At 46.7% G+C, this 27,698-nt stretch overlaps 2 protein-coding genes across 4 annotated transcripts in view; one reads left to right on the top strand and one right to left on the bottom strand.

The window, feature by feature from the left end:
* LOC309336592 (uncharacterized protein) overlaps positions 1 to 1,103 on the bottom strand; it is a 47,901-nt gene extending 46,798 nt beyond the window's left edge. Inside the window, exon 1 of the mRNA XM_081852595.1 lies at positions 1,047 to 1,103. The gene's annotated coding sequence lies outside the window, so the exon portion shown is untranslated. The remainder of the gene's footprint in view (positions 1 to 1,046) is intronic.
* The window catches only part of LOC309336532 (uncharacterized protein), a 61,029-nt gene that overhangs the window by 22,571 nt on the left and 10,760 nt on the right, over positions 1 to 27,698 (top strand). The window contains exons 1-5 of one of the 3 annotated variants that reach the window (XM_081852442.1): positions 3,382 to 3,626; positions 5,207 to 5,370; positions 6,250 to 6,423; positions 18,349 to 18,522; positions 19,472 to 19,645. In XM_081852442.1, the coding sequence (XP_081708568.1) occupies positions 5,271 to 5,370; positions 6,250 to 6,423; positions 18,349 to 18,522; positions 19,472 to 19,645 (622 nt within the window). In that variant the 5' untranslated portion in view covers positions 3,382 to 3,626; positions 5,207 to 5,270. Of the gene's footprint in view, positions 1 to 3,381; positions 3,627 to 4,841; positions 5,064 to 5,206; positions 5,371 to 6,249; positions 6,424 to 18,348; positions 18,523 to 19,471; positions 19,646 to 27,698 lie in introns of those variants that run through there. The other 2 variants (XM_081852440.1, XM_081852441.1) reach the window with 2 other exon arrangements.

The following is a 27,698-nucleotide window of genomic DNA, read 5'->3' as shown; positions in this document are numbered from 1 at the left end:
GCTCCCGTCGTTCGGTCCCAGCTCCTGCCCACCTAGCAGTTCGAAAGCACCCTTAAGTGCAAGTAGATAAATAGGTACCGCTTTATAGTGGGAAGGTAAACGGCGTTTCTGTGTGCTGCTCTGGTGCCGGTTCGCCGGACCAGCGTCGTCACGCTGGCCACGTGACCCGGAAGTGTCTGCAGACAGTGCTGGCTTCCGGCCTCTAGAGTGAGATGAGCGCACAACCCTAGAGTCTGTCAAGACTGGCCCGTACGGGCAGGGGTACCTTTACCTTAATGATAAATACTTAGTTCCTGAGTCAGGTCACAGGCTCACCCTGTTCAAACACAAACATACCCTTAAGATAGGATTTGTGAAGGAAAGGACAACGGGGAGGCTTTTCCATTTTCCTTTGACCTTGCAGAGAAAACATTTGGTCAGTTTGGGACAGTTTGGGAATAAAAAATGATTCCAGGTTATGAAGATTTAACATATATCTAAGACCTCAAAATTTCTATCACACACTCTCTCTACCCTAGGGGTGCAAACTTGAATTAAATATTGGGGGGGGGGTGGCAGCAAGCCTTGCTCCAGATAATATCACATGATACAATGCACAGACAACCCCCAGGCCCCTCAAGTGTTTTACTGTGGGGGCCAAACCCCTCCCGGCCCCATGGAGTTGGCTCCAATGCTCCACCCCCCAGAACCATAGAACTGTGGAACTGGAAGGGACCCCCAAGGGTCATCTAGTCCAACCCCCAGCAATGCAGGGGTCGCAAGGAAAGCATCGCCCAAGATGGATGCCCACCCTCTTTCCCCACTTGGAGCCCCCTCTTCTCAAGGGGCGCCCACTTCCGAGCCCCCCCCCAAAAAAAACAACTCATTCCCCTCCACGGGGGTCGCAGGTAGGCGGGTGCTGGGACCTCAGAGGCCTCGGGTCCCATGGCTCCCCTTCCCCCCACCCACCCAGGGGATCCTCCCATTCATCTCTCAGCCCCCCAACTGCCTCCTCTGCACCCCACCCCGTCTCGCCCCACAGCCTCCCCTTCGCCCAAAGGACTCACCGCCCCAGAGGCCTCCGAAGACAAGCCGAAAGAGGAGGAGAGGCGGAAGGAGGGAGAGAGAGGGGCCCTTTTCCAGGCCGCTCTAGGCAACGGGGCTATCTCGCTCTCCTTAACCCCTACGTAGCCTCGTCTCTCAGCGATTCCTGCCCAGGGAAAAAGCTGGCGAGGCACCGAGAGGGATCGCGATCGCGTCGTGAGATCCCGACAGATTCAGGACATGACTCGGCAAGGCTTCCAGGCTGGGAAAGGGGCATCCTTAGAGGCGAACTCCTAGGGAGCCACAAGCCCCCTGGGGTGGGGAATGACATATTGGAGGGGCGATAGGTGGGATGGCTCAGTGGGTACAGCCTGAGGCTCTTCATCCCAGGGTTGCGGGTTCGAGACTCATGTTGGGCAAAAGAGCGCTGCATTGCAGGGGGTTGGACTAGATGACCATCTCGGGTCCGCGTCCAACTCTAGGATTCAAACATCCTCAGGGGCGGGGGCGGGCGGGGGGGGGGCTGCATCACCAGACTGCTGCCCCCTCACATGTCATTTTGATATCTTAGTATTGTTATTATTATTATTATTATTATGCATAAAGCAAATGGCAAAAGTAGTGCGTAATGGCTCATTCGTCAGGGCTTCAGTTTGCCTGGACTCCACTTCATTTCGCCATCACAAAGTGCATCTGATGAACTAGGTTTCTGCTTCATGGAAGCTTTCCTCTCCTCCGCCTGTCCATGCTCCCCCCCCCCGTCCTCCTCTCCCCCCAATAGAGGAATAAAGGAAGCAGGGGGCTTTGGCTGAGCGTCTGCGGAAAGGGAAGGAGGGCAGAACAGGTGTTTCCACCCACTACACCCCACTGCCTCTCTCTTGACCCCGGGGTAGAGAATGCAGCCCCTTCTTCAGGACGCAGCCGGCTTCTGCATCTCGCCTCGCTGTGTCCTTTTTGCAGAGCCCACCTCCAGTCTAGAGGCCTGGGCAGAGCCAGGATTTATATCAGGGGTGCAGAACCGAGCTATCTGCAACGCGATAGGTCAGTCAGTTAAGTCTATCTATCTATCTCTATCTATCTATCATCTATCATCTATCTATCTATTTGATTGATTGATTGATTGATTGCGCGGGGCAAGGGGCGAATATTCCCTCTACTTCCGCAGAGTTGCATTGACTTCCTCCACCCCCCCCCGCTCCCCCCAGGGAGAGAACCTCCTGCTTTGAAAGGGGGCCGCGCATGGCATCCAGGATGGTGCAGGCTGGCAGTTGGAGGGCGTCTCTCGTGGATGCTCATCCAGCATCGCAGCGGGTTGGGCTGGATGACCCTTGTGGAGCCCCTTGAATCTCTCCCATTCCCCGATTCTCTTATTGTAAGCCAACCAGCCCCATATTGGTCTTGCACCCTGGCTCTGGCCTCCCCCCCGCCTCTGAGGATCTTAGAATCCTAGAGTTGGACGGGGACCCGAGATGGTCATCTAGTCCAACCCCCTGCAATGCAGCGCTCTTTTGCCCAACATGAGTCTCGAACCCGCAACCCTGGGATGAAGAGCCTCAGGCTGTACCCACTGAGCCATCCCACCTATCGCCCCTCCAATATGTCATTCCCCACCCCAGGGGGCTTGTGGCTCCCTAGGAGTTCGCCTCTAAGGATGCCCCTTTCCCAGCCTGGAAGCCTTGCCGAGTCATGTCCTGAATCTGTCGGGATCTCACGACGCGATCGCGATCCCTCTCGGTGCCTCGCCAGCTTTTTCCCTGGGCAGGAATCGCTGAGAGGCGAGGCTACGTAGGGGTTAAGGAGAGCGAGATAGCCCCGTTGCCTAGAGCGGCCTGGAAAAGGGCCCCTCTCTCTCCCTCCTTCCGCCTCTCCTCCTCTTTCGGCTTGTCTTCGGAGGCCTCTGGGGCGGTGAGTCCTTTGGGCGAAGGGGAGGCTGTGGGGCGAGGCGGGGTGGGGTGCAGAGGAGGCAGTTGGGGGGCTGAGAGATGAATGGGAGGATCCCCTGGGTGGGGGGGGGAAGGGGAGCCATGGGACCCGAGGCCTCTGAGGTCCCAGCACCCGCCTACCTACGACCCCCGTGGAGGGGAGTGGGTTGTTTGGGGGGGCTCGGAAGTGGGCGCCCCTTGAGAAGAGGGGGCTCCAAGTGGGGAAAGAGGGTGGGCATCCATCTTGGGCGATGCTTTCCTTGCGACCCCTGCATTGCTGGGGGTTGGACTAGATGACCCTTGGGGGTCCCTTCCATTTCCACAGTTCTATGGTTCTGGGGGGTGGAGCATTGGAGCCAACTCCATGGGGCCGGGAGGGGTTTGGCCCCCACAGTAACACTTGAGGGGCCTGGGGGTTGTCTGTGCATTGTATCATGTGATATTATCTGGAGCAAGGCTTGCTGCCACCCCCCCCAATATTTAATTCAAGTTTGCACCCCTAGGGTAGAGAGAGTGTGTGATAGAAATTTTGAGGTCTTAGATATATGTTAAATCTTCATAACCTGGAACCATTTTTGATTCCCAAACTGTCCCAAACTGACCAAATGTTTTCTCTGCAAGGTCAAAGGAAAATGGAAAAGCCTCCCCGTTGTCCTTTCCTTCACAAATCCTATCTTAAGGGTATGTTTGTGTTTGAACAGGGTGAGCCTGTGACCTGACTCAGGAACTAAGTATTTATCATTAAGGTAAAGGTACCCCTGCCCGTACGGGCCAGTCTTGACAGACTCTAGGGTTGTGCGCTCATCTCACTCTAGAGGCCGGAAGCCAGCACTGTCTGCAGACACTTCCGGATCACGTGGCTAGCGTGACGACGCTGCTCCGGCGAACCGGCACCAGAGCAGCACACGGAAATGCCATTTACCTTCCCGCTATAAAGCGGTACCTATTTATCTACTTGCACTTAAGGGTGCTTTCGAACTGCTAGGTGGGCAGGAGCTGGGACCGAACGACGGGAGCTCACCCCGCCGCGGGGATTCGAACCGCCGACCATGCAATCGGCAAGTCCTAGGCGCTGAGGTTTACCCACAGCACCACCTGCGTATTTATCATTACTAAGTATTTATCATTACAAAAGACTGGCCAGGCTCCCCAGGGTATCCAATCAAGTAAGCAGGGTATCCAATCAAGTAACCTGCCAGACAGGAGATAAACTACAGAAGAAAAGCAATATTCAAATTTCTGTTTTAGACCGCCTTTTCTGTGATGTAGGTATTATTTATCTGGGGTGGTGGTCTTGAGCTACAGGGTGGCAATTTCAAAATGTCTATATAAGGCCTTGCACGCCATTGTTCTGCGTTCCTCCTGTCCTGTGCGTGGTGAGTGAGGACCCAGTTGCAACAGATCAATGAAGATCAGGCTTACCAGCTGCTTTGCTTCTCAATATTCTTTGGTTGGCCTCTGTTATTTTCTCCTACTAATAGGAAAAAGGGCAGATTTTGTTTACAAGAGAGAGATGTGTCCTTTGGGAGAAAGGGCTCCATCTTGGGCGCTGGCAGGGAAATCTCCAGAGACAAGATTTCCAAGATGGCAGAAAGAAAGGAAGTCCGAAGGAAAGGAGTGTTTTTTAATGGTGGAGTGAAGAAGATCCTTTTTCAGGCATGACTCTGCTGGCGTTCAGGAGCAAGTCACCCTTCTTTTCCTGTAGGAGGGGTTGCTGGGGTGCCTCTTAGGGAGGGAAATCTCTGCAGGGGTCTGGGGCTGCCTTGGCTTCTCTCTCCCCCCCCCCCCGCCCTCACGACTTGTTTAAACTTTGAGCTCTGCAAAATAGAAGCTGGATCTGACCATCATCATTGCTATCCGAGGCTAGGAGAGGTGTGCTGAGTTCCAGGGGGTTGTGTGTGGAGGAGAAATGAATGGATGGGAGCTGGAGGAGGAAATGACACCCCCCCCACAAAATTCAAGAAAGCCCTGGCTGGAGGAAGGGAGTGGAGCAGTCTTCTCCAAAGTATTCACCTGGTACATGTTTCTAGGTGTCACAGAAGAGGAGGAATATGCAGAGCAGACCTGTGCAGATTTACTCATAAGGAAGCCCCCATGGGGAGAGGACAGATTGAATTGGTAACTCAAAAACCCCTTAAAAATGGGGCTCCTGTTGGGAAGGGGGAACCCCTTTGGGGCTTTTCTAGGGGCTGCAGAATGTTCTGGGCAGCAGAATCCCTGCAGGGCCTCTGAGGCTCCCTTTGCTTCTCCCTCCCTCCCAGGAACCTGCATCTTCTGAGCTCCTCAGGAACGACCAAAGTGGCTGAACCTGCAAACCTAGCAAGGATGGAAGGAGGAAGATGGACAGTTGACCTTATCAGACTGCCTCCTGCATCCCTCCCCAAAACCTCTGGGCGTTTTCTCCCAGGACCCTCAGAGACATCTGGTGAGTTCCTATGGAGTGGAGATAGGGACACAGAAGGATCGATAGATGGATGGTGAAGAGGAAAACCTTCTCCCAGGCTTTTGAATGTTAGGTGCTATTTCCACTGCAGGACTGCTGACTAGTTGCTAATCTCCCCTTCTTGGGCAAGGTTCTTAAAAAAAAAAATCTGGATTTTTTTAAACAATTTTTTTTATTACCCCCCCCCCCAAAAAAAATCCATAAACGAAGATTACCCTGAATCTTGTGGCTTCCCCCCATCCCCTCAGTTGGTCCTAATATTACCATCTACAACTGCATATAAGTCCATTGTCCATATTTTTCAGTTCATCCAAGTTATCCATAATCTTTAATACCTTACAAGTGCAGTTAAAATCCTTCTAATGTTTTCATCTGCTTACAACGGTCTCCTAGATAAATTGTAATATCCCTATTATTATTATTTGTCCTAACCGTATAGGCAGCTGGGTTTTCTTTTTTTTCCCATTTCTCCTTTAGGGGTGTGTGTTCATGAAGCATGCGTACTAGTTCTTAAACTATCATCTGCTATTTCTTCTTGTGATCTCGAGTCACCTTGTTATCTTGACAGAACTATAAATCTATCACTCTCAGGGCCAGCATGGGCCTTGAACACATTCTTTCACAGACAACACCCTGTTTCTTAGTCTTAATTGCACCCTCTAACACGGAAAGGAGTTTAAGGAGAATCCTTTGATTCAGCTAAGGACTCATTTTTATTCATTTATTCCACATTGCGGCAGGACCTATTTTTCTTGCTTGGTGGGTTTCATGAGGAGGGCACCCTCTTTCACCATGGAAACAGTGAAAGACTTACCCTTCAACAGCTAAATGTGAGGCTCCCTTTGTTTCTTCTTCCCTCAGGAACCTGCAGCTCGTTTTCGCTTGGGAGCTCCTCAGGAAGGTTGAAAGAGTCTGATTCTGCAAACCTAGCTAGAATGGAAGGAGGAAGATGGACGGTTGACTTGGTCAGGCTGCCTCCTGCATCCCTCTCCAAAACTATTGAGCAATCCCTCCCAGGGCCCTCAGAGAGATCTGGTGAGTTGCAGGGGGAAAGGGCAGGGATGGATGGAGACAGGAGGGGGGAAATACATTGGCAAGGGGAAAAGATGGAGAGGAGAGAAAAGGCAGGAAGAAGGAGGCAGAGAGGCCTTTTCCCATGCTCCTCTTTGTTTCTGGAATCTGCTTTCATAGAGGAGCCAGAAACCTTTTTCCTCTCACAGCGTTTTGATTTTACATGTCCTCCCACCACTACATGATTAAATGATGATGATTACCTAAACTAATACAGAAATATGGGTAAAGGGTGTTGGGGAAATGCTTTTAGTAATTACAGATTATTATTTTTTTTTAATCACTTCTACCACTTTTATTTTTTTCTAGACAATTATAATTATGTATGTAATTTATATATCGCCCTTCATACAAAGATGTTCTTTGAAACCCTAAAAGCATTTCTCCCTTTTCTTCCGAAGCAGGTGGTGCAGACAATCGACAGAACTCTCAAGAATGTAGAATGAGTTTTATTGCTGGTGGAAACCTTACAAACTATCAACGAACTCACACAGGGGAAAAACCATTTCAGTGTAATGAGTGTGGAAAGAGCTTCTGTCAGAGGGTGAAGCTTTCAAATCATCAACGAACTCACACAGGGGAAAGACCATTTAAATGTATGGAATGCGGTAAGAGTTATAATCGTAATGACGTTCTTAAACTACATCAGCGAATTCATACAGGGGAAAAACAATATGAATGTGTGGAGTGTGGGAAGTGCTTCAGTGAGAGTGGAAAACTTACAAGACATCAACGGACTCACACAGGAGAGAAACCATTTAAATGTATGGAGTGTGGAAAGAGCTTCAGCGAAAGTTGGACCCTTCATATGCATCATCGAAGTCACACAGGGGAGAAACCATTTAAATGTATGGAGTGTGGAAAGAGCTTCAGACAAAATGCAGGCCTTACTTCACATCATTACACCCACACAGGCGAGAAACCATTTAAATGTATGGAGTGTAAAAAGAGCTTCAATGACAGGGGAACACTTAGAAAACATCAACAAATTCACACAGGGGAAAAGCCATTCACATGTATGGAGTGTGGAAATAGCTTCCGTCAAATTAGTTCACTTCGTGTACATCAACGGACTCACACAGGGGAGAAACCATTTGAATGTCTAGAGTGTGGAAAGTGGTTCAGACGAAAGACACACCTCACTTCACATCGGCGAACTCACACGGGGGAGAAACTATTTAAATGTCTGGAATGTGGAAAGACTTCCACTGATAGTCGAACACATGCAGAACATCAACGAACTCACACAGGAGAGAAACCACTTAAATGTATGGAGTGTGGAAAGAGTTTCCGTCATAGCAGCTCACTTACTTCACATCAGCGAACTCACACAGGGGTTAAACCATTTAAATGTATGGAATGTGGAAAGAGTTTCCGTCAGAGTGCACACCTTTACATACATAGACATACTCACACAGGGGTGAAAGACTTTAAATGCTTGGAGTGTGGAAAGAGCTTCAGTCGACGACATAGACTTAGTGAACATCAGAGAACTCACACAGGGGAGAAACCATTTAAATGTATGCAATGTGGAAAGAGCTTCAGTCATAGTGGAGCCCTTAGAACACACCAGCAAACTCACACAGGGGTTAAACACTTTAAATGCTTGGAGTGTGGAAGGAGCTACAGTAGACGTGATAAACTTCGTAAACATCAGAGAACTCACACAGGGGGGAAACGTATGGAGTGTGGAAAGAGTTTCCATCAGAGTGCACAGCTTACTTTACATAAACATACTCACACAGGGGAGAAACCCTTTAAATGTATGGAGTGTGAAAAGAGCTTCAGTTGGAAGAATCGGCTTAAGTCACATCAACGAACTCACACAGGGGAGAAACCCTTTAAATGTATGGAGTGTGGAAAGAGGTTCAGCGAAAGTTCCTCCCTTAATATTCATCATCGAACCCACACAGCGGAGAAACCATTTAAATGTATGGAGTGTGGAAAGAGTTTCCGTCGGAGGACACACCTTACTTTACATAAATGTACTCACACAGGGGTGAAACTTTGAATGATTGGAGTGTGGAAAGAGCTTTCGTCAACGTGAGAAACATAGTGAACATTCACTCAATGTTCTTTCTTTTACATAGAATTCTAGAATGCTAGAGTTCACCCTTTTGGGATGGGGCAGTGTGGAAACACATTCACTTTATTTTGTTTACTTCTCTGGAACAAATCAACCTCAAAGGCGGACTAGCGTGACAATCCACCAAGAGGTTCAGTGCTGTCACTTGTGGACTGAATCAGGACCATGGATGTTTTTCACAATATGTGGGTTAATCAGATTCCCAGTGCCAACTACAGTGGTACCTTGGTTTAAGAGCAGCTTAGTTTATGGACAAATTAGTTTATGAACAACAAGTTGGAATAAGAATGCACAAACCTGTAAGTAGGTGTTTGGGTTTGTGAATTTTGCCTTGGAAACAGAACATGTTCCGCTTCCTGTTGAGTGTGTTCCGTTTGTAAATTGAGTCCCCCACTGCTAATCAGAGGCTTCCTGTTGAGTCTGTCGGCCGTTGAGTCCGGAGCACCCACACAACACAGAAGCGAGCTTTTGACTGTGGTTTTTTTGTGTGGCTTTTTCATTATTATTTTTTACTATGAATTGTACTTTGTTTTATGGTACTGACTTTTGACTGTGGCATGTGACTTCGTTTTTGTGACTGTGGAACCCAGTTCAGCTACTGGTTGATTGTGTGACTGCAGAAATGGATAAAAGCCCCCCATACAAACAATTACTATCATCAGTGCACGTAAGAAAAAAATATTAATTTTGGGTTTTATCATCTACAATACTGTCTTATTTATTTTATTGTACAGTACATTGATTATTGCCATCCTTTTATGGATCAGTGGTCTTGTTAGATAGTAAGATTCATGTTAAATTGCTGTTTTAGTGGTTGTTTTTCATTGTCTGCAACGGATTAATTCATTTTCCATTACTTTCTATGGAAAAGTATGCCTTGGTTTAAGAACGCTATGGCTTAGAATGAACTTCCTGAACAGATTAAGTTCGTAAACCAAGGTATCACACTGATTTTGTGTGTGAAAACAACTATTAATAAAAGCGGTGGACTTGTAATCTGGTGAACCGGCTTCGCGTCTCCGCTCCTCCACATGCAGCTGCTGGGTGACCTTGGGCTAGTCACACTTCTCTGAAGTCTCTCAGCCCCACTCACCTCACAGAGTGTTTGTTGTGGGGGAGGAAGGGAAAGGCGATTCTTTGAGCCTCCTTAAGGGGAGTGAAAGGCGGGATTTCAAGTCCAAACTTGTGTCCCCAAAATGTCTCCAGTTTTCATTAAATGTCCCCTGGGAAACATGGCAGCATCGTGCTGCGCTTGGCACCCCGATGCTCATGTTCATTCCTCCCTTTTATGCCCCTTTCCTCTTTGGGGCATGCCACGGAGGAGCGAAGACACGAACCCGGTTCCCCAGATTACGAGACTACCACTCTTAACCATTACACCACACTGGTTAAATGAAGTATGGAGACGACAGGAAGTCATATGTATATTAAGAATATTTTCTTTGTCAGAAAATATAGTTTACTCTTAATTTTATTTTCTTTGTAAACAATGGACATGAATGTATGTTTTTTTTACTTTAAGTCCAATAAAGCATTTTTTTTAAAAGAAATCTTTTCTATACCACTTTATATCTTAAAGTAAAAAAACTCAAATCTGCTTGCAACACATTAAAACATGAAATAAAGTAATCCAGAATAAAACACATTTATACTTTGAGGGGGAAGATTCAGATCCATCTCTGTGACATTTTGCTTTCTCCGTATTTATTTACCTACTTAAATTTTTATAGCTACCCCAATGCAGAAGGACTTCAGGAAGGCAGGATGGTGTAGTGGTGAGTGTGTCAGACGAGGATATGGGAGATCGGCACCCAAATCAGGGTTACCAGACATCCCAGTTTCCCAGGGACAGTCCCTGAATTTGCAGATCTGTCCCCAAAATGTCCCTGGATTTCATTAAATGTCCCCAGGGAAATGTGGCAGCAGTGCGCTGCGCTTGGCATCCCGATGCTCATGCTCATCCCTCCCCTTTATGCCCCTTTCCTCTTTGGGGCACGCCAGCCCTGCTCGGATTCTTTCACCTAAGGTGTTATTTTTGGGGGGGTGGGGGCTGCCTCCTCCGGCTCCGGCCTGCTTCACCATGCCCAGTCCATGATGGAGAAGAAGTGCTCCTGGATCGCTCCCAGCTCCGGTGGCTCTGATCCCAGGACCTGCGTGATGCTGCTGTTTCGCTCTTTGGCACGGCATCAGAACCCAGATTGTCACCACAGGGCTTCACTCTCTCTCTCTCTGCCCCCCCCCAGCAGCCCATTCTCTTACATTCCCTACTGTTGCTTTAAATTGCAGCTGATTTCGTGTCAGCATCCCCAAGCCCTTACTCCACCTGTCTTTCCCATACTGCTTTGAGCCTTTCCCTCACTCAAATTTATGGGGCGCTAAGGGGGCTTTCCCCCATGTCTTTTGTTCTTTGCCACCCTCACTGTCCCCTACGGACTCATTGTTAAAACCGTGTCTATGGAAGACAATCTTACTCAGCTACGAGTGATCGCCAAAGAAGAAGAAACTGTATAGAATTTTACTTGCCCGAAAATGGAAAGAAGTCCCAGCAAAGGAAGAATGGATACAAAAACTTAGGGAATATGCAGAAATGGTGAAACTTACCCAGAAGAATAAGAAATCAAGATAACAAATTTTTTTTTAAAGAACGGAAATGGTTTATTGAATTTTTACAGATAAACTGTAAACAGATAAGAACATTCGTAGGATTATTGTAATAACCTGCAGTATTATAAGTGTATATTTGTAAAGTGGATGAATGAAAGAGCAATTTAAATCGATTTGGATATGCAGAGGATAGGAAAAATAAATTTAAGGAACTGCGGAAAGAGAGGGAAGAACGTCAAGTTTTGAAATGTTAAGATGATTGTAAATTTGATGAAATGTATAAATAGGAAAATAAAATAAATCTTTTTAAAGAAAACAACCTCCATGGTTGGTTCCTCCAATGGGAGAGGAGTGCTGGGCTCCACTGGGGGCGCCTGCAAAGCAGTGACTGCCTTGTGCCCCCTCAAAAATCTGCCCCCGGGGCCACTGCCCTCCTGGCATCACCTCCATGCAACGCCCCTGTCACAGGGTGGTTGTGGGGAGAAGAGGGAGAAGAAGTGTGTACATCGCCTGCAGCTTGTTGAAGGAAAGGGAGGTTGCCATTGTAAAAATAATACAACATATTGGGGGTGCCAATGAATAAAATATTTAGGGTGTCCAGGTAATCTGCCTCCAGCATAATTGATCACATGACGCAGTGCACCCCCCCCCATTTGACAGGCAGTGCCCATCAACTTGAGGGGAAGGACCCGGCCCCCTCAAATATTTTATTGGGGGGTGAAGCCCCTAGGGCTCCTAGGAGGTGACTCCTGTGCAACATATTAAACCCACTAAAGCAGAGAGAAGGCGACGGTCAGATGCCTTACACCCGTCCGGGAGAGGAAGAATGAACTTAAGCCTTTCTAAGGAAGGACACGCCAAGCCAGGCAGGTAAACGAGGGGGAAAGGAAAGATGCTATGGCGGAAGGGGAGGGGGGGGCGCTCTTAGGTTACAGATCTGGCCTAGTTCTTCCAGAGACGCCTTTGCAAAGCGCTGGCATCTTGAGGGTAGTCCATCTTTCCGCAAGAGCATTTGGTGCCATGCACACGCCCAACATAATTCCTAGCCGGAATTAAGATTGCCGGAAGAAATATCAACAACCTCAGATATGCAGATGACACAACCTTGATGGCAGAAAGTGAGCAGGAATTAAAGAACCTTTTAATGAGGGTGAAAGAGGAGAGCGCAAAATATGGTCTGAAGCTCAACATCAAAAAAACGAAGATCATGGCCACTGGTCCCATCACCTCCTGGCAAATAGAAGGGGAAGAAATGGAGGCAGTGAGAGATTTTATTTTCTTGGGGTCCATGATCACTGCAGATGGTGACAGCAGTCACAAAATTAAAAGACGCCTGCTTCTTGGGAGAAGGGCAATGACAGGCCTAGACAGCATCTTGAGAAGTAGAGACATCACCTTGCCAACAAAGGTTCGTATAGTTAAAGCTATGGTTTTCCCAGTAGTGATGTATGGAAGTGAGAGCTGGACCATAAAGAAGGCTGATCGCCGAAGAATTGATGCTTTTGAATTCTGGTGCTGGAGGAGACTCTTGAGAGTCCCATGGACTGCAAGAAGATCCAACCTCTCCATTCTGAAGGAAATCATCCCTGAGTGCTCACTGGAAGGACAGATTGTGAAGCTGAGGCTCCAGTACTTTGGCCACCTCATGAGAAGAGAAGACTCCCTGGAAAAGATCCTGATGTTGGGAAAGATGGAGGGCACAAGGAGAAGGGGACGACAGAGGACGAGATGGTTGGATAGTGTTCTCGAAGCTACCAGCCTGAGTCTGACCAAACTGCGGAAGGCAGTGGAAGACAGGAGTGCCTGGCGTGCTCTGGTCCAGGCGGTCACGAAGAGTCGGACACGACTAAACAACTAAACAACAACAATAATATATACTGTGTCAAAACAAAACAAATTCCTTCCAGTAGCACCTTAAAGACCAACTAAGTCAGTTCTTGGTATGAGCTTTCGTGTGCATGCACACTTCTTCAGAAGTGTGTGTGTGTATATATATATATGTGTGTATATATATACTGTGTGTGTGTATATATATATGTGGGCATCACTTTCACGGCAATATATATATATAGATTGCTGTGAAAGTGATGCCCGCGAGGGCCCCTATCCTCCAGCCAGGCTGGTGTTGCACCCAAGACTCAAATCCAGCGCCCTTCTCTGCGGGATCCGGATCCCTCCCCCTGCCTAGACCCGAAAAACGCAACTGGCGGGGCTATTTGGGGAGGAGGGGGAGGGGGAAGGGAATAGAGAGAGCCCGGCTGCCTAGAGAGGCCTGGGAACAGACCCTCCCCCTGCCCCCTCCCTCCCCTCCCCTCCCCTCCCCTCCCCGCTCGTCTTGGGTGGTCCCTCCTGATGCAGAGGAAGAGATGCGGCGCGCAGGGCGAGGGGTGAGTGGTGCCAGGGGGGAGATTTCGGGGGTGGGGGACCCGAAGACGAGGGTGTTGGGGGGCTGGGGGGGGAGGGAAGGATCTCTGGGAGGGAAGCCCAGCCTTCTTGCTCCTGCTCAGGACTCTCCTTGAAGTCACATCCCGGCACAGGCGAGGGGCGTCCTATCCCCCCCCCCCAGCCTTTCTTCCCTGGAAGCTGGATTCCTGCCCCCCCTCCTCCCAATGGGGAAGCCGGATCTTCTGGGGGATCCAAACGGGGGGCGCTGCCTTACACCGAGCCCGCCCTTCGGTTGATGTGGGTCAGAATTACTTAGGGTTGCTGCCTTTGTTCTGGCAAAAGATGCGCAGGGCGGTGGGGGGGGGGGCTCGCGGGATTTATTATTATTATTATTATTATTATTATTATTATTATTATTATTATTAGGTGCTGAATTGAGTTCCAAGCAACCCATTACAATCTATTGCAGCCTAATGCCCCTCTGTGGAATTTTATAAAACTGCCTGCATTATTTTTCGTCTTTCTTTGTGTCCTGGCCATAGTCTCTTCTAGGGCACATGGTCTGGGGAGAGGGGGGGGGGGGCTACAGTGGAAGGGAAGCCAGGCTGGAGGAAGAGAGTTGGGGGAGGAACTGGCAGCCAGCAGAGTGGCTGGGGAAGCCCTGCCAGATGGGTGGGAAAAAAATAATAATTGTTTATTATTGTGGTAGTTTTTTATTGAGGTCACTGGGAGCTTGTGGCCAGGGAGGCTGCAATTCCAAAGCTCCCATCTAACAGATAAAAGTAGATGCAAAAGGCATGACTAGTCATGATGATGATGATGATGATGATGTTATTATATATATATCCCACCCATCTGGCTGGGTTTCCCCAGCCATTCAAGGCGGCTGGGTTTTCTTGCATGGTGGGTTTCAAGAGGAAGGCACCCCTCTTTCACCATGGAGACTGTGTGTGGTACCTCCACACACAGGGAGACTTACCCTTCAACAGCTAAACCTCTGGGGCAGGAAAATGCTTGCAGGGTCTCTGAGGCCCCCTTTGCTTCTGGCTAGTTTCTAATCTCCCCTTCTTGGGAAAGGTTCTTTTTTAAAAATTGTTTTTTTAAAGTAACTAATACATTTATAACAAAATAAATTACAAATCCATAAACAGAGTTTACTCTGCACCTCACGATTCCCCCCCTCATCCCCTCTGTGGGTCCTAATATTACCATCTACAACTCCATATCAGTCTGTTGGCCATATTTTCCCATCCATCTGAATGGTCCGTGATCTTTAATACCTTACCAGTGTGGTTAAAATCCTGCTAATGTTTTCATCTATTTACAATGGTCTCCTACGTAAATTATAATTTTCCCCCATTCTCTTGTCCTCTTAGTTTTCTCAAAAGAATCCTCTTTCAGGTCATCGTCATCATCACAACAATAACAATACAGTGGTACCTCAGCTTAAGAACTTAATTCGTTCCAGAGGTCCGTTCTTAATCTGAAACTGTTCTTAACCTGAAGCTCCACTTTAGCTAATGGGGCCTCCTGCTACTGCCGCGCCGCCGGAGCACCATTTCTGTTCTCACCCTGAAGCAAAGTTCTTAACCCGAGGTAATATTTCTTTTTTTTTTTTAGTTCCATTTTATTTTATTTATACAACAAGAAAAACAACAACAGAAACACAAATACCAAAGTACACACAAATTACAAAAATAACCATAGACACAAAATTTTCTTAGCAAACAATAAAACATCTATTGGTCTTAACACTAAAGACCCAACCTCCCGTCTATTCCATATTTCAAGTTCATATTACTTATTGCCAATACTCATTTTTTTCATAATTAAACTTATTCTCAATAAATCTAATTTCTTATATCTGTTGTTGTTTAGTCGTTTAGTCGTGTCCGACTCTTCGTGACCCCATGGACCAGAGAACGCCAGGCACTCCTGTCCTCCACTGCCCCCCGCAGCTTGGTCAGACTCATGCTGGTAACCTCGAAAACACTATCCAACCATCTCGTCCTCTGTCGCCCCCTTCTCCTTGTGCCTTCCATCTTTCCCAACATCAGGGTCTTCTCCAGGGAGTCTTCTCTTCTCATGAGGTGGCCAAAGTACTGGAGCCTCAGCTTCACAATCTGTCCTTCCAGTGAGCACTCAGGGCTGATTTCCTTCAGAATGGAGAGGTTTGATCTTCTTGCAGTCCATGGGACTCTCAAGAGTCTCCTCCAGCACCATAATTCAAAAGCATCAATTCTTCGGCGATCAGCCTTCTTTATGGTCCAGCTCTCACTTCCATACATCACTACTGGGAAAACCATAGCTTTAACTATATGAACCTTTGTTGGCAAGGTGATGTCTCTACTTCTCAAGATGCTGTCTAGGCCTGTCATTGCCCTTCTCCCAAGAAGCAGGCATCTTTTAATTTCGTGGCTGCTGTCACCATCTGCAGTGATCATGGACCCCAAGAAAGTAAAATCTCTCACTGCCTCCATTTCTTCCCCTTCTATTTGCCAGGAGGTGATGGGACCAGTAGCCATGATCTTCGTTTTTTTGATGTTGAGCTTCAGACCATATTTTGCACTCTCCTCTTTCACCCTAAATAAAAGGTTCTTTAATTCCTCCTCACTTTCTGCCATCAAGGTTGTGTCATCTGCATATCTGAGGTTGTTGATATTTCTTCCGGCAATCTTAATTCCGGCTAGGGATTCATCCAGCCCAGCCTTTCGCATGATGAATTCTGCATATAAGTTAAATAAGCAGGGAGACAAAATGCAGCCTTGTCGTACTCCTTTCCCAATTTTGAACCAATCAGCTGTTCCATATCCAGTTCTAACTGTAGCTTCTTGTCCCACATAGAGATTTCTCAGGAGACAGATGAGGTGATCAGGCACTCCCATTTCTTTAAGAACTTGCCATAGTTTGCCATGGTCAACACAGTCAAAGGCTTTTGCATAGTCAATGAAGCAGAAGTAAATGTCTTTCTGGAACTCTCTAGCTTTCTCCATTATCCAGCGCATGTTTGCAATTTGGTCTCTGGTTCCTCTGCCTCTTCTAAATCCAGCTTGCACTTCTGGGAGTTCTCGGTCCACATACTGCTTGAGCCTTCCTTGTAGAATTTTAAGCATAACCTTGCTAGCGTGAGAAATTAGTGCAATTGTGCGATAGTTGGAGCATTCTTTGGCACTGCCCTTCTTTGGGATTGGGATGTAGACTGATCTTCTCCAATCTTCTGGTCACTGCTGAGTTTTCCAAACTTGCTGGCATATTGAGTGTAGCACCTTAACAGCATCATCTTTTAAAATTTTAAATAGTTCAGCTGGAATACCATCACTTCCACTGGCCTTGTTATTTGCAGTGCTTTCTAAGGCCCATTTGACTTCACTTTCCAGGATGTCTGGCTCAAGGTCAGCAACCACACTACCTGGAGTGTACGAGACATCCATTTCTTTCTGGTATAATTCCTCTGTGTATTCTTGCCACCTCTTCTTGATGTCTTCTGCTTCTGTTAGGTCCTTTCCACTTTTATCCTTTATTATGGAAATCTTTGTACGAAATGTTCCTTTCATATCTCCAATTTTCTTGAACAGATCTCTGGTTCTTCCCATTCTATTGCTTTCCTCTATTTCTTTGCATTGCTTGTTTAAGAAGGTCTTCTTGTCTCTCCTTGCTATTCTTTGGAAATCTGCATTCAATTTCCTGTATGTTTCACGATCTCCCTTGCATTTTGCTTGCCTTCTCTCCCCCGCTATTTGTAAGGCCTCATTGGACAGCCACTTTGCTTTCTTGCATTTCCTTTTCATTGGGATGGTTTTCGTTGCTGCCTCCTGTATAATGTTACGAGCCTCCGTCCATAGTTCTTCAGGCACTCTGTCCACCAAATCTAAATCCTTAAACCTGTTCCTCACTTCCACTGTGTATTCATAAGGGATTTGACTTAGATTGTATCTTACCGGCCCAGTGGTTTTTCCTACTTTCTTCAGTTTAAGCTTGAATTTTGCTATAAGAAGCTGATGATCTGAGCCACAGTCAGCTCCAGGTCTTGTTTTTGCTGACTGTATAGAGCTTCTCCATCTTTGGCTGCAGAGAATATAATCAATCTGATTTCGATGCTGCCCATCTGGTGATGTCCATGTGTAGAGTTGTCTCTTGTGTTGTTGGAAAAGAGTGTTTGTGATGACCAGCTTGTTCTCTTGACAGAACTCTATTAGCCTTTGCCCTGCTTCGTTTTGATCTCCAAGGCCAAACTTGCCAGTTGTTCCTTTTATCTCTTGACTCCCTACTTTAGCATTCCAATCCCCTATAATGAGAAGAACATCCTTCTTTGGTGTCACTTCTATAAGGTGTTGTAAGTCTTCATAGAATTGGTCAATTTCAGTTTCTTCAGCACCAGTAGTTGGTGCATAAACTTGGATTACTGTGATGTTAAAAGGTCTGCCTTGGATTCGTATCGAGATCATTCTATCATTTTTGATACAGATAGGTAGCCGTGTTGGTCTGCCATAGTCAAAACAAAACAAATTCCTTCCAGTAGCACCTTAAAGACCAACTAAGTCAGTTCTTGGTATGAGCTTTCGTGTGCATGCACACTTCTTCAGATACACTGAAACAGAAGTTTCCAGACCCTTCTATATAGTGAGAAGGTGGGGAGGGGTATTACTCAGAAGGGTGGTGGGAATGGGTGATTGGCAGATAGCTGTGATGAGCCTGTTGACGACTCTTAACGACTGCAATAGGTCTTACAGGAAAAAGCAAGGGGTGAAAAGGTGAAAAATGGCTTTGTCATGTATAATGAGATAAGAATCCAAGGTCTTTGTTCAGACTCTCAGGAACCTGCAGCTTGTTTTGGCTTCTGAGCTCCCTAGCAAGTTTGAAAGAGTCTGATCCTGCAAACCTAGCGAGGATGGAAGGGGGAAGATGGACGGTTGACTTGGTCAGGCTGCCTCCTGCATCCCTCCCCAAACCTGTTGAGCATTCCCTCCCAGGACCCTCAGAGAGATCTGGTGAGTTGCAGGGGGAAAGGGCAGGGATGGATGGAGACAGGAGGGGGGGGAACACATTGGCAAGGTGTTGGACAAATATGTCCCAGGGATCTTTGCCCAGAGGGCGTCAATTTATTTGTGGGACATAGGAATTTGTTCATATATTTTTTTCAAAATATAATCTGCCCCCCCCCCAAGTTCTGTGGGACAATGGACTGGCCCCCTGCTGGAAATGTTTGCTGACCCCTGGTGTAGAGTCTCATAGGTGTCCCCTTAAGTCGGTGGGCTTCCGAGGTCCCAGTGGCAACGGAACTCCATCGGACCGGTCATGTGCTAAAAGGTGTTGTCCGGGCTTCACTAGGTGAGGTTGGCAATCTGGGTTCACCTGCCTACATGCTCCACCAAAATTGTTGGACAAATTATGTCCCAAGGAATCTTTACCCAGAGGGTGTCAATTAACTCTGTGTAAATCGAATATCCCTCCTACAATTCCTATTGGTTAAGAAATTGCAGTTTACAGGCTACCCAATCTACCTACACATATGTACCCCCACCAATAACATGCATCCAATGTCCATTCAAATTAGCAATTTCTCCTTTAGGGGTGCGTATCCATGAAGCGTTTGAGCATGCGTACTAGTTCTTAAACTATCACATGCTATTTGTCCTTGTTATCTCGAGTCACCTCTAAAGTATAAAGCTATCACTCTCAGGTTCAGCATGGGCCTTGAACACATTCTTAGTCTTTCTTAGTCTTAATTGCACCCTCTAACACGGAAAGGAATTTAGGGAGAATCCTTTGATTCAGCTAAGGATTCATTTTTATTCATTTATTCCACATTGGAGCAGGACCTATTTTTCTTGCTTGGTGGGTTTCAGGAGGAAGGCACCCTCTTTCACCATGGAAACAGTGAAAGACTTACCCTTCAACAGCTAAATGTGAGGCTTCCTTTGTTTCTTCTTCCCTCAGGAACCTGCAGCTCATTTTCGCTTGGGAGCTCCTCAGGAAGGATGAAAGAGTCTGATTCTGCAAACCTAGCGAGGATGGAAGGAGGAAGATGGACGGTTGACTTGGTCAGGCTGCCTCCTGCATCCCACTCCAAAACTGTTGAGCATTCCCTCTCAGGACCCTCAGAGAGATCTGGTGAGTTGCAGGGGGAAAGGGCAGGGATGGATGGAGACAGGAGGGGGGAAATACATTGGCAAGGGGAAAAGATGGAGAGGAGAGAAAAGGCAGGAAGAAGGAGGCAGAGAGGCCTTTTCCCATGCTCCTCTTTGTTTCTGGAATCTGCTTTCATAGAGGAGCCAGAAACCTTTTTCCTCTCACAGCGTTTTGATTTTACATGTCCCCCCCCCCCCACTACATGATTAAATGATGATGATTACCTAAACTAATACAGAAATATGGGTAAAGGGTGTTGGGGAAATGCTTTTAGTAATTACAGATTGTTGATTTTTTTGAAACACTTCTACCACTTTTATTTTTTTCTAGACAATTATAATTATGTATGTAATTTATATTTCACCCTTCATACAAAGATGTTCCTTGAAACCCTAATATCATTTCTCCCTTTTCCTCCAAAACAGGTGGTGCAGAGAATCGACAGAACTCTGCAGAATGTGGAATGAGCTTTATTGATGGTGGAAACCTTACAAACCATCAACGAACTCACACAGGGGAAAAACCATTTCAATGTAATGAGTGTAGAAAGAGTTATAGTAGTAATGCCACTCTTAAACAACATCAGCGAATTCATACAGGGGAAAAACAATATGAATGTGTGGAGTGTGGGAAGTGCTTCAATGCGAGTGGAAAACTTACAAGACATCAACGGACTCACACAGGAGAGAAACCATTTAAATGTATGGAGTGTGGAAAGAGCTTCAGTGAAAGTTGGTCCCTTCATATGCATCATCGAAGTCACACAGGGGAGAAACCATTTAAATGTATGGAGTGTGGAAAGAGTTTCAGTTATAGTTCAAGCCTTGCTTTACATCATTACACCCACACAGGGGAGAAACCATTTGAATGTATGGAGTGTAAAAAGAGCTTCAATGACAGGGGAACACTTAGAAAACATCAACTAATTCACACAGGGGAAAAGCCATTCACATGTATGGAGTGTGGAAAGAGCTTCCGTCATATTGGTAAACTTCGAGTACATCAACTGACTCACACAGGGGAGAAACCATTTGAATGTCTAGAGTGTGGAAAGTGGTTCAGACGAAAGACACACCTCACTTCACATCGGCGAACACACACGGGGGAGAAACCATTTAAATGTCTGGAATGTGGAAAGACTTCCACTGATAGTCAAACACATGCAGTACATCAACGAACTCACACAGGGGTTAAACCATTTAAATGTATGGAGTGTGGAAAGAGCTTTGGTCAGAGTGCCAACCTTCGTACACATCAGCAAACCCACACAGGGGTTAAACCATTTAAATGTATGGAGTGTGGAAAGAGTTTCCGTCAGAGTGCACACCTTAACATACATAAACATACTCACACAGGGGTGAAAGAGTTTAAATGCTTGGAATGTGGAAAGAGCTTCAGTCGACGTGATAAACTTAGTTCACATCAGAGAACTCACACAGGGGTTAAACCATTTAAATGTATGGAGTGTGGAAAGAGTTTCCGTCAGAGTGCACACCTTAACATACATAAACATACTCACACAGGGGTGAAAGAGTTTAAATGCTTGGAATGTGGAAAGAGCTACAGTCGACGTGATAAACTTTGTAAACATCAGCAAACTCACACAGGGGTTAAACCATTTAAATGTATGGTGTGTGGAAAGAGTTTCCATCAGAGTGCACAGCTTACTTTACATGAACGTACTCACACAGGGGAGAAACCCTTTAACTGTATGGAGTGTGGAAAGAGCTTCAGTTGGAAGAATCAGCTTAATTCACATCAACGAACTCATACAGGGGAGAAACCCTTTAAATGTATGGAGTGTGGAAAGAGGTTCAGCGAAAGTTCCTCCCTTAATATTCATCATCGAACCCACACAGGGGAGAAACCATTTAAATGCCTGGAGTGTGGAAAGAGTTTCCGTCAGAGGATACACCTTACTTTACATAAACATACACAGGGGTGAAACACTAAATGCTTGGAGTGTGGAAAGAGCTTCAATCAACGTGAGAAACTTAGTGAACATTCACTCGATGTTCATTCTTTTACACAGAATTCTAGAATGCTGGAGTTGACCCTGGACATAATTTGAGGGGTTTTTGGATGGGGCAGAGTGGAAACACATTCACTTTATTTTGTTTACTTCTCTGGAACAAATGAACCTCAAAAGGCAGACTAGCGTGACAATCCACCAAGAGCTTCAGTGCTGTCACTTGTGGACTGAATCAGGACAATGGATATTTTTTACAATATGTGGGTTAATCATATTCACAGTGCCAACTCCAATGGTACCTTGGTTTAAGAACAGCTTAGTTTATGAACAACTTGGAATAAGAACGCTGCAAACCCTTAAGTAGGTGTTTGGGTTGGTGAACTTTGCCTTGGAAACAGAACATGTTCTGCTTCCTGTTGAGTGTGTTCCGTTTGTAAATTGAGTCCCCCGCTGCTAATCAGAGGCTTCCTGTTGAGTCTGTCGGCCGTTGAGTCCGGAGCAGCCACACAACACAGAGGTGATATTTGGAGCTTTTGTCTTTGCTATTTTTTTGTTTGTGTGGCTTTTTCTTTATTATTTTTTACTGTGAATTGTACTTTGTTTTATGATACTGACTTTTGACTGTGGCTTGTTACTTCATTTTTGTGACTGTGTGGAACACAGTTCAGCTGCTGGTTGATTGTGTGACTGCAGAAATGCATAAAAGCCCCCCATACAAACAATTACTATCATCAGTGCATGTAAGAAAAAAATATTAATTTTGGGTTTTATCATCTACAATACTGTCTTATTTATTTTATTGTACAGTACATTGATTATTGCCTTCCTTTTATGCATCAGTGGTCATGTTAGATAGTAAAAATCATTTTAAATTGCTGTTTTAGTGGTTGTTTTTCATTGTCTGCAATGGATTAATTCATTTTCCATTACTTTCTATGGGAAAGCATGCCTTGGTTTAAGAACGCCTTGGTTTAAGAATGGACTTCCTGAACAGATTAAGTTCGTAAACCAAGGTATCACACTGATTTTGTGTGTGAAAACAGCCATTAATAAAAGCAATGGATTTGTAGTCTGGTGAACCGGGTTGACTTCCCCGCTCCTCCACATGCAGCTGCTGGGTGACCTTGGGCCAGTCACACTTCTCTGGAGTCTCTCAGCCTCACTCACCTCAAGAGTGTTTGTTGTGGGGGAGGAAGGGAAAGGAGATTATTAGCTGCTTTGAGCCTCCTTAAGGGGAGTGAACGGCGGGATTTCAAGTCCAAACTTGTGTCCCCAAAATGTCTCCAGTTTTCATTCAATGTGCCCTGGAAAACATGGCAGGAGCATGCTGCGCTTGGCACCCCGATGCTCATGTTCATTCCTCCCTTTTATGCCCCTTTCCTCTTTGGGGCATGCCACCTGTGCTCGGATTATTTCGCCAAAGGTGTTATTTGGGGGTGAAGGGGCGGCTTCTCCAGCTCCGGCTCCTGCCTGCTTCACCATGCTAGTCCATGATGGAGAAGCAGCGCTCCTGGATCGCTCCCAGCTCCAGTGGCACTGATCCCAAGACCTGCACGCTGCTGCTGTGACTTCCTGTGATCTCCAGCCCGCTGTCAGCAGCTGGATTGCTGCCGCAGGGTCTCTCTCTCTCTCTCTCTCTTTCTCTCTCTCTCTCCCCAGCAGCCCATTCTCTTACATTTCCTCCTGTTGCTTTAAATTGCAGCTGACTTTGTGTAAGCATTCCCAAGCCCTTATTCCACCTCTCTTTCCGTATAGAAACTGTATAGAATTTTACTTGCCCCAAAATGCAAAGAAGAATGGATACAAAAACTATTGGAACATGCAGAAATGGTGAAACTTACCAGAAAAATAAGAAATCAATATAACAATTTTTTTTATAAAAGAATGGAAATGGTTTATTGAATATTTACAGATAAACTGTATCTGAGATTTATTGCTCAGGGGGGAAAGGTCCCGCAAGCTTCCGTTGTGCAGTCTGCTTTTCCAGACTTCTGAGCGTAGCAGAGTAAAAACACAGCAGTTAAAGCCCTTAGCCTTCTGTCTTCTGTATGTGCCGTTAGTGTGCATAAATCAAGAGCCCATGCAGCTTCTCCTAAGCTAAAAGCATTTATTATTACAGCAGCAGTAACTTATCCAGTATCGAACAGAATGTGAGACATGTCCGTTCCCTACAAAAGCGAAACCAGAATAGAACGAAGAAAAACAGATCCTGGATGTGACGCAGGATCCCTCTACCCCACAGAAGGCAGGATGCATACACTGAGCTGTTTAACCCTGAAAGCTCAGGTTCTCCTCACACCCCCTCTCGTCCTGCGCTACTGGGGGCCAGTAAGTATCACCACTTACCCCAACTTCAAACCTCCATAGAACTCACCATGACTCTGGAAGCTCAAAGGTTTCGTTAACCCATCTGCCAGGTTGTCATGGCTTGTACAGTACTTCATCCGCACCAAACCTGACAGGACACTTTGACACACATTCTGGAAACGTATGTCTATATGCTTGGTTCTGGCCTTAAACTGCCCAGATTCTGCCAACCTCAGACAGGGTGGATTGTCCTCCTAAACATTGATGGGCAGGCAACAATTCCCATAGATCTCTTGCACCAGGCATCTATGGAACACCAGTTCCCTGCACAACTCTGACAGTGTGCTTAACTCAGCCTCAGTAGAGGACAGTGCAATGAGATTTTGCTTCAGGGACTTCCACACAACGAGAGATTCCCCAAACTTTATTACCATCCCAGATACGGACTTCCTGTTATCCAGATTCGCCCAGTTGTTATCTGCTCAGCAAGTGAGCCTAGTCTCACCTGCAGCTGACAGCTTGAGATTGAAGTCCTTGGTATCCTGCAGGTAATGCAGCACCCGCTTGATACCATGCCAGGTGTTTACACTGGGCTTTGTAGCTTCCCTACTGAGATTGGTAGCAAAAGCAGTGTCCAGCCTGCTCCATTGGAACAGATACAACAGGCTGCCCAGAGCTGACTGAAAGAGCTCAGCATTCTCGAACTCCACACGTGCTGCTAGCTGACTTTCTTTCACATAGCTTGTCTCCATGGGTGTCAACCCTCACAATCAGACTTTCTGAACTTCTCAAGCAACCACTAGTCTTGCCTTTCTGACTGAGCAAGAAGCTTCCATCTTCAGTCCTGTCTATCTGTGCACCTAGGTAGATCTTTACTGCACCTAGGTTCTTGAGCTGAAACCGCTTTCCAAGCTCTTTGGCAAACTTTGGCATATGTTTGTTTGCCCCTGAGATGTGTATGATGTCATTGGCAAAGATCAAACCATTTCCTGTGACTCTCCTGACCCTTTAAGGTACAGGCAGCTGTCAGCAAGACACTTCCTGAAACCTAGCTTCTCTAAGGCTTCATTCAGGCACAAGTTCCAATTTCTGGCCAATTGCTTTAAGCCATAAATGAACATGTGAGGCTTCCATACAGTATTTGGCCCATTGCCCTTAAACCCTGGAGGAGGAAGCATGTACAGATCCTCCTGGAGGTCTGAGTTCAAATAGGCCACATCCACATCAAAGTGATGCACCTGCAAACCTGCAAACCTCTTTGTGCAGCAATGGCTAAGAGCATGCACAGAGTTTTACTTCTGGAAGTAGGAGCATATACCTCAGTAAAATGCAGTCCCTTCTGCTGTGTGAACCCTCTGGCTACTAGCCTAGCCTTGTACTGTGGTTCTCCAGTTGCTGTGGGTTTAAGATGGTAAACCCAGTGGCTGCTCACGGCCTGTTTGCCCACTGGCAACGTCGTGAGAGAGAATACACAAATAGACTCCATTGAGCTCATCTCCTTCTGCATTGCCTCATGCCATTTCCTGGCTTCTTCCTGAGGCAGTTTCTGAACATCCTCAAAACTCTCAGGTTCACACTGTGCCATACCAACCCACACAGTTGTGACTGCAAACCTGTCGGGAGGTTAATAATAATAATAATAATAATAATAATAATAATAATAATAATTTGTACCCCGCCCATCTGGCCCAACCCCAGCCACTCTGGGCGGCTTCCACAGAAACAAAAAATACAGTAAAATATCACACGTTAAAAACTTCCCTGAACAGGGCTGCCTTAAGATGTCTTCTGAATGTCAGGTAGTTGTTTATTGCTTTGACCTCTGATGGAAGGGCGTTCCACAGGGCGGGTGCCACTACCGAGAAGGCCCTCTTTCTGGTTCCCTGTAGCTTTGCTTTTCGCAATGAGGGAACCATTCAGGACCAGGGAGTCCTCCACACCAGCCCGCCCCCTGCCCCCCAAAAACAGTACTTCTGTCTTGTCAGGATTCAACTTCAATCCATTAGTCGCCATCCATCCTCCAACCGCCTCCAGGCACTCACAGCTTCTGCAAGCTGTACATCTCAACCCGGTTTCAGGTACCCCCTCTGACCCACTAGGGCCAGCTAAAACGTCTTTGGCGTCAGAGAGCTCCCCCCTCTGACTTACTGCACCGTCTAGACTTCTCAGCTGAATCTGTGGGTGAGTAAGGAGCACTTCTCTGTTCAAGCTTCACAGTTTTCAGAGAAGTTCTTCCCTCTACCTGCTCTGGGTCAGGACTCTGTGCCTCAGCAGCAGGTTCAACCTCTACCTCTTCCTCATCAGCAGAGTCAAGCAGACTCTGAAAGAACATCAGGATTCCCATGTATGCGTGTCCACCCATTCTGCTCACAGAATTCAACCCTGTTGCTGAGCAGAATCCTGGACTGATTGCCTGTTGGATAGGCAAATCTCCACCCCTTGGTCCCTGGCTCATACCCACAGAAAACCATCTTTTGGGACCTAGGGCCACCCTTTCTGCACTTGGCCTTTGGCACAAGGACCTAAGCCTCGCAGCCAAATACACCTTGGGCTTCTTGCTGTGCAGCAGGAAATAGGACGTGTCCCCTACAACAGAACTTGAATGACCAGTTCAACATGAAATTAGAATTTTTCCAGCCCCCCCCCCCAAGCACTGGGGGAGCCCGGTATCAAACAGCAACGCTGCAGACCTGCAGCGTTCTGTTCCTGCGTTCTGCAATGCCATTCTGTTGGTGACTGTTAACCTGTGATGTATTCCCTTCTGGCAGAAGAAACTTTGCAGCGCAGACATGGTGAATTCCCCACCACGGTCAGTCTGAAAGTTACACACGTGTGTGGAATATTGCAGTTCCTCTGATTAGCGGCACAGCCTCACTCTTGTGTTTCAATGTGAAAAGCCACTCATTTATAGAAAAATCATCTATCAGAGTGAGAGCATATTTGGCCTCGCCCAGACTGGCTACTAGCATGGGACCACACAAATCTACATGCACCAGCTCAAAAGGTCTGGTGGTCACTCTTTCAGACCTTGGGTAGGAGCACGTTTTCAGCTTTGCCTGCTTACAAGCCCTGTAATCAAGAAATTTAGCACATGACTTCATTTTGCACCCCTCAGTGCACTCTGGGATCTTCTTCACGTAATCCCAGGACACGTGACCCATTCTCTGGTGCCAAAGATGATGGCATGCATCATGGACTGGAACGTTGGCACGTTGCGCTTGAGCTGCCTCAGTGGTACCTGGACCTGGAAGAGAAGCTTCTAGCACAAACAGCCTATCTTTACATTCCACACTGAGCAGTTGTTGCCCATCCCTGGAAATAAAACATGTTATTCTCAAAACACGTTATTCTCTTGCTGTAACCATCAGCAAGAAGAGCGGCAACAGACTGCAGACAGCAGGACAATCCGGGGACGACAAACGCCTCTATCGACTCCTGTAAGAAAGAGCAGAACAGTGATCCAGATTGTGTCAGAGGACGTTTGGTTCCATCTGCAAGACAAAGTTTTCCCAGATGTGCAGTTCCGCAAAAGACCACTAGATGGCACGAGGTGGTGGGAGGCACCAGAATCGATTACAAAGGTCAGCACAGCGTCCTGTTCACACCCCTTTACTGTTGCCATGGAAGCTGCTAGGTGCCTTTGTTCAGAGCCATCCCTGCCAGTTCCCTTTGTTTTCTGCTTCCCATGTTTTGCTGATATGCTGGGTCTTATCTGTTGGTTGCTACAGGAGATGACCTTGGGTCCTTCCAGAGCCT

This window comes from Podarcis erhardii, assembly GCF_964252035.2.
Source record: "Podarcis erhardii genome assembly, chromosome: 2".
Taxonomy (NCBI): domain Eukaryota; kingdom Metazoa; phylum Chordata; class Lepidosauria; order Squamata; family Lacertidae; genus Podarcis; species Podarcis erhardii.
Note: the sequence above shows the minus strand (reverse complement) of the source record. Positions and strands in the feature narration are given on the sequence as shown.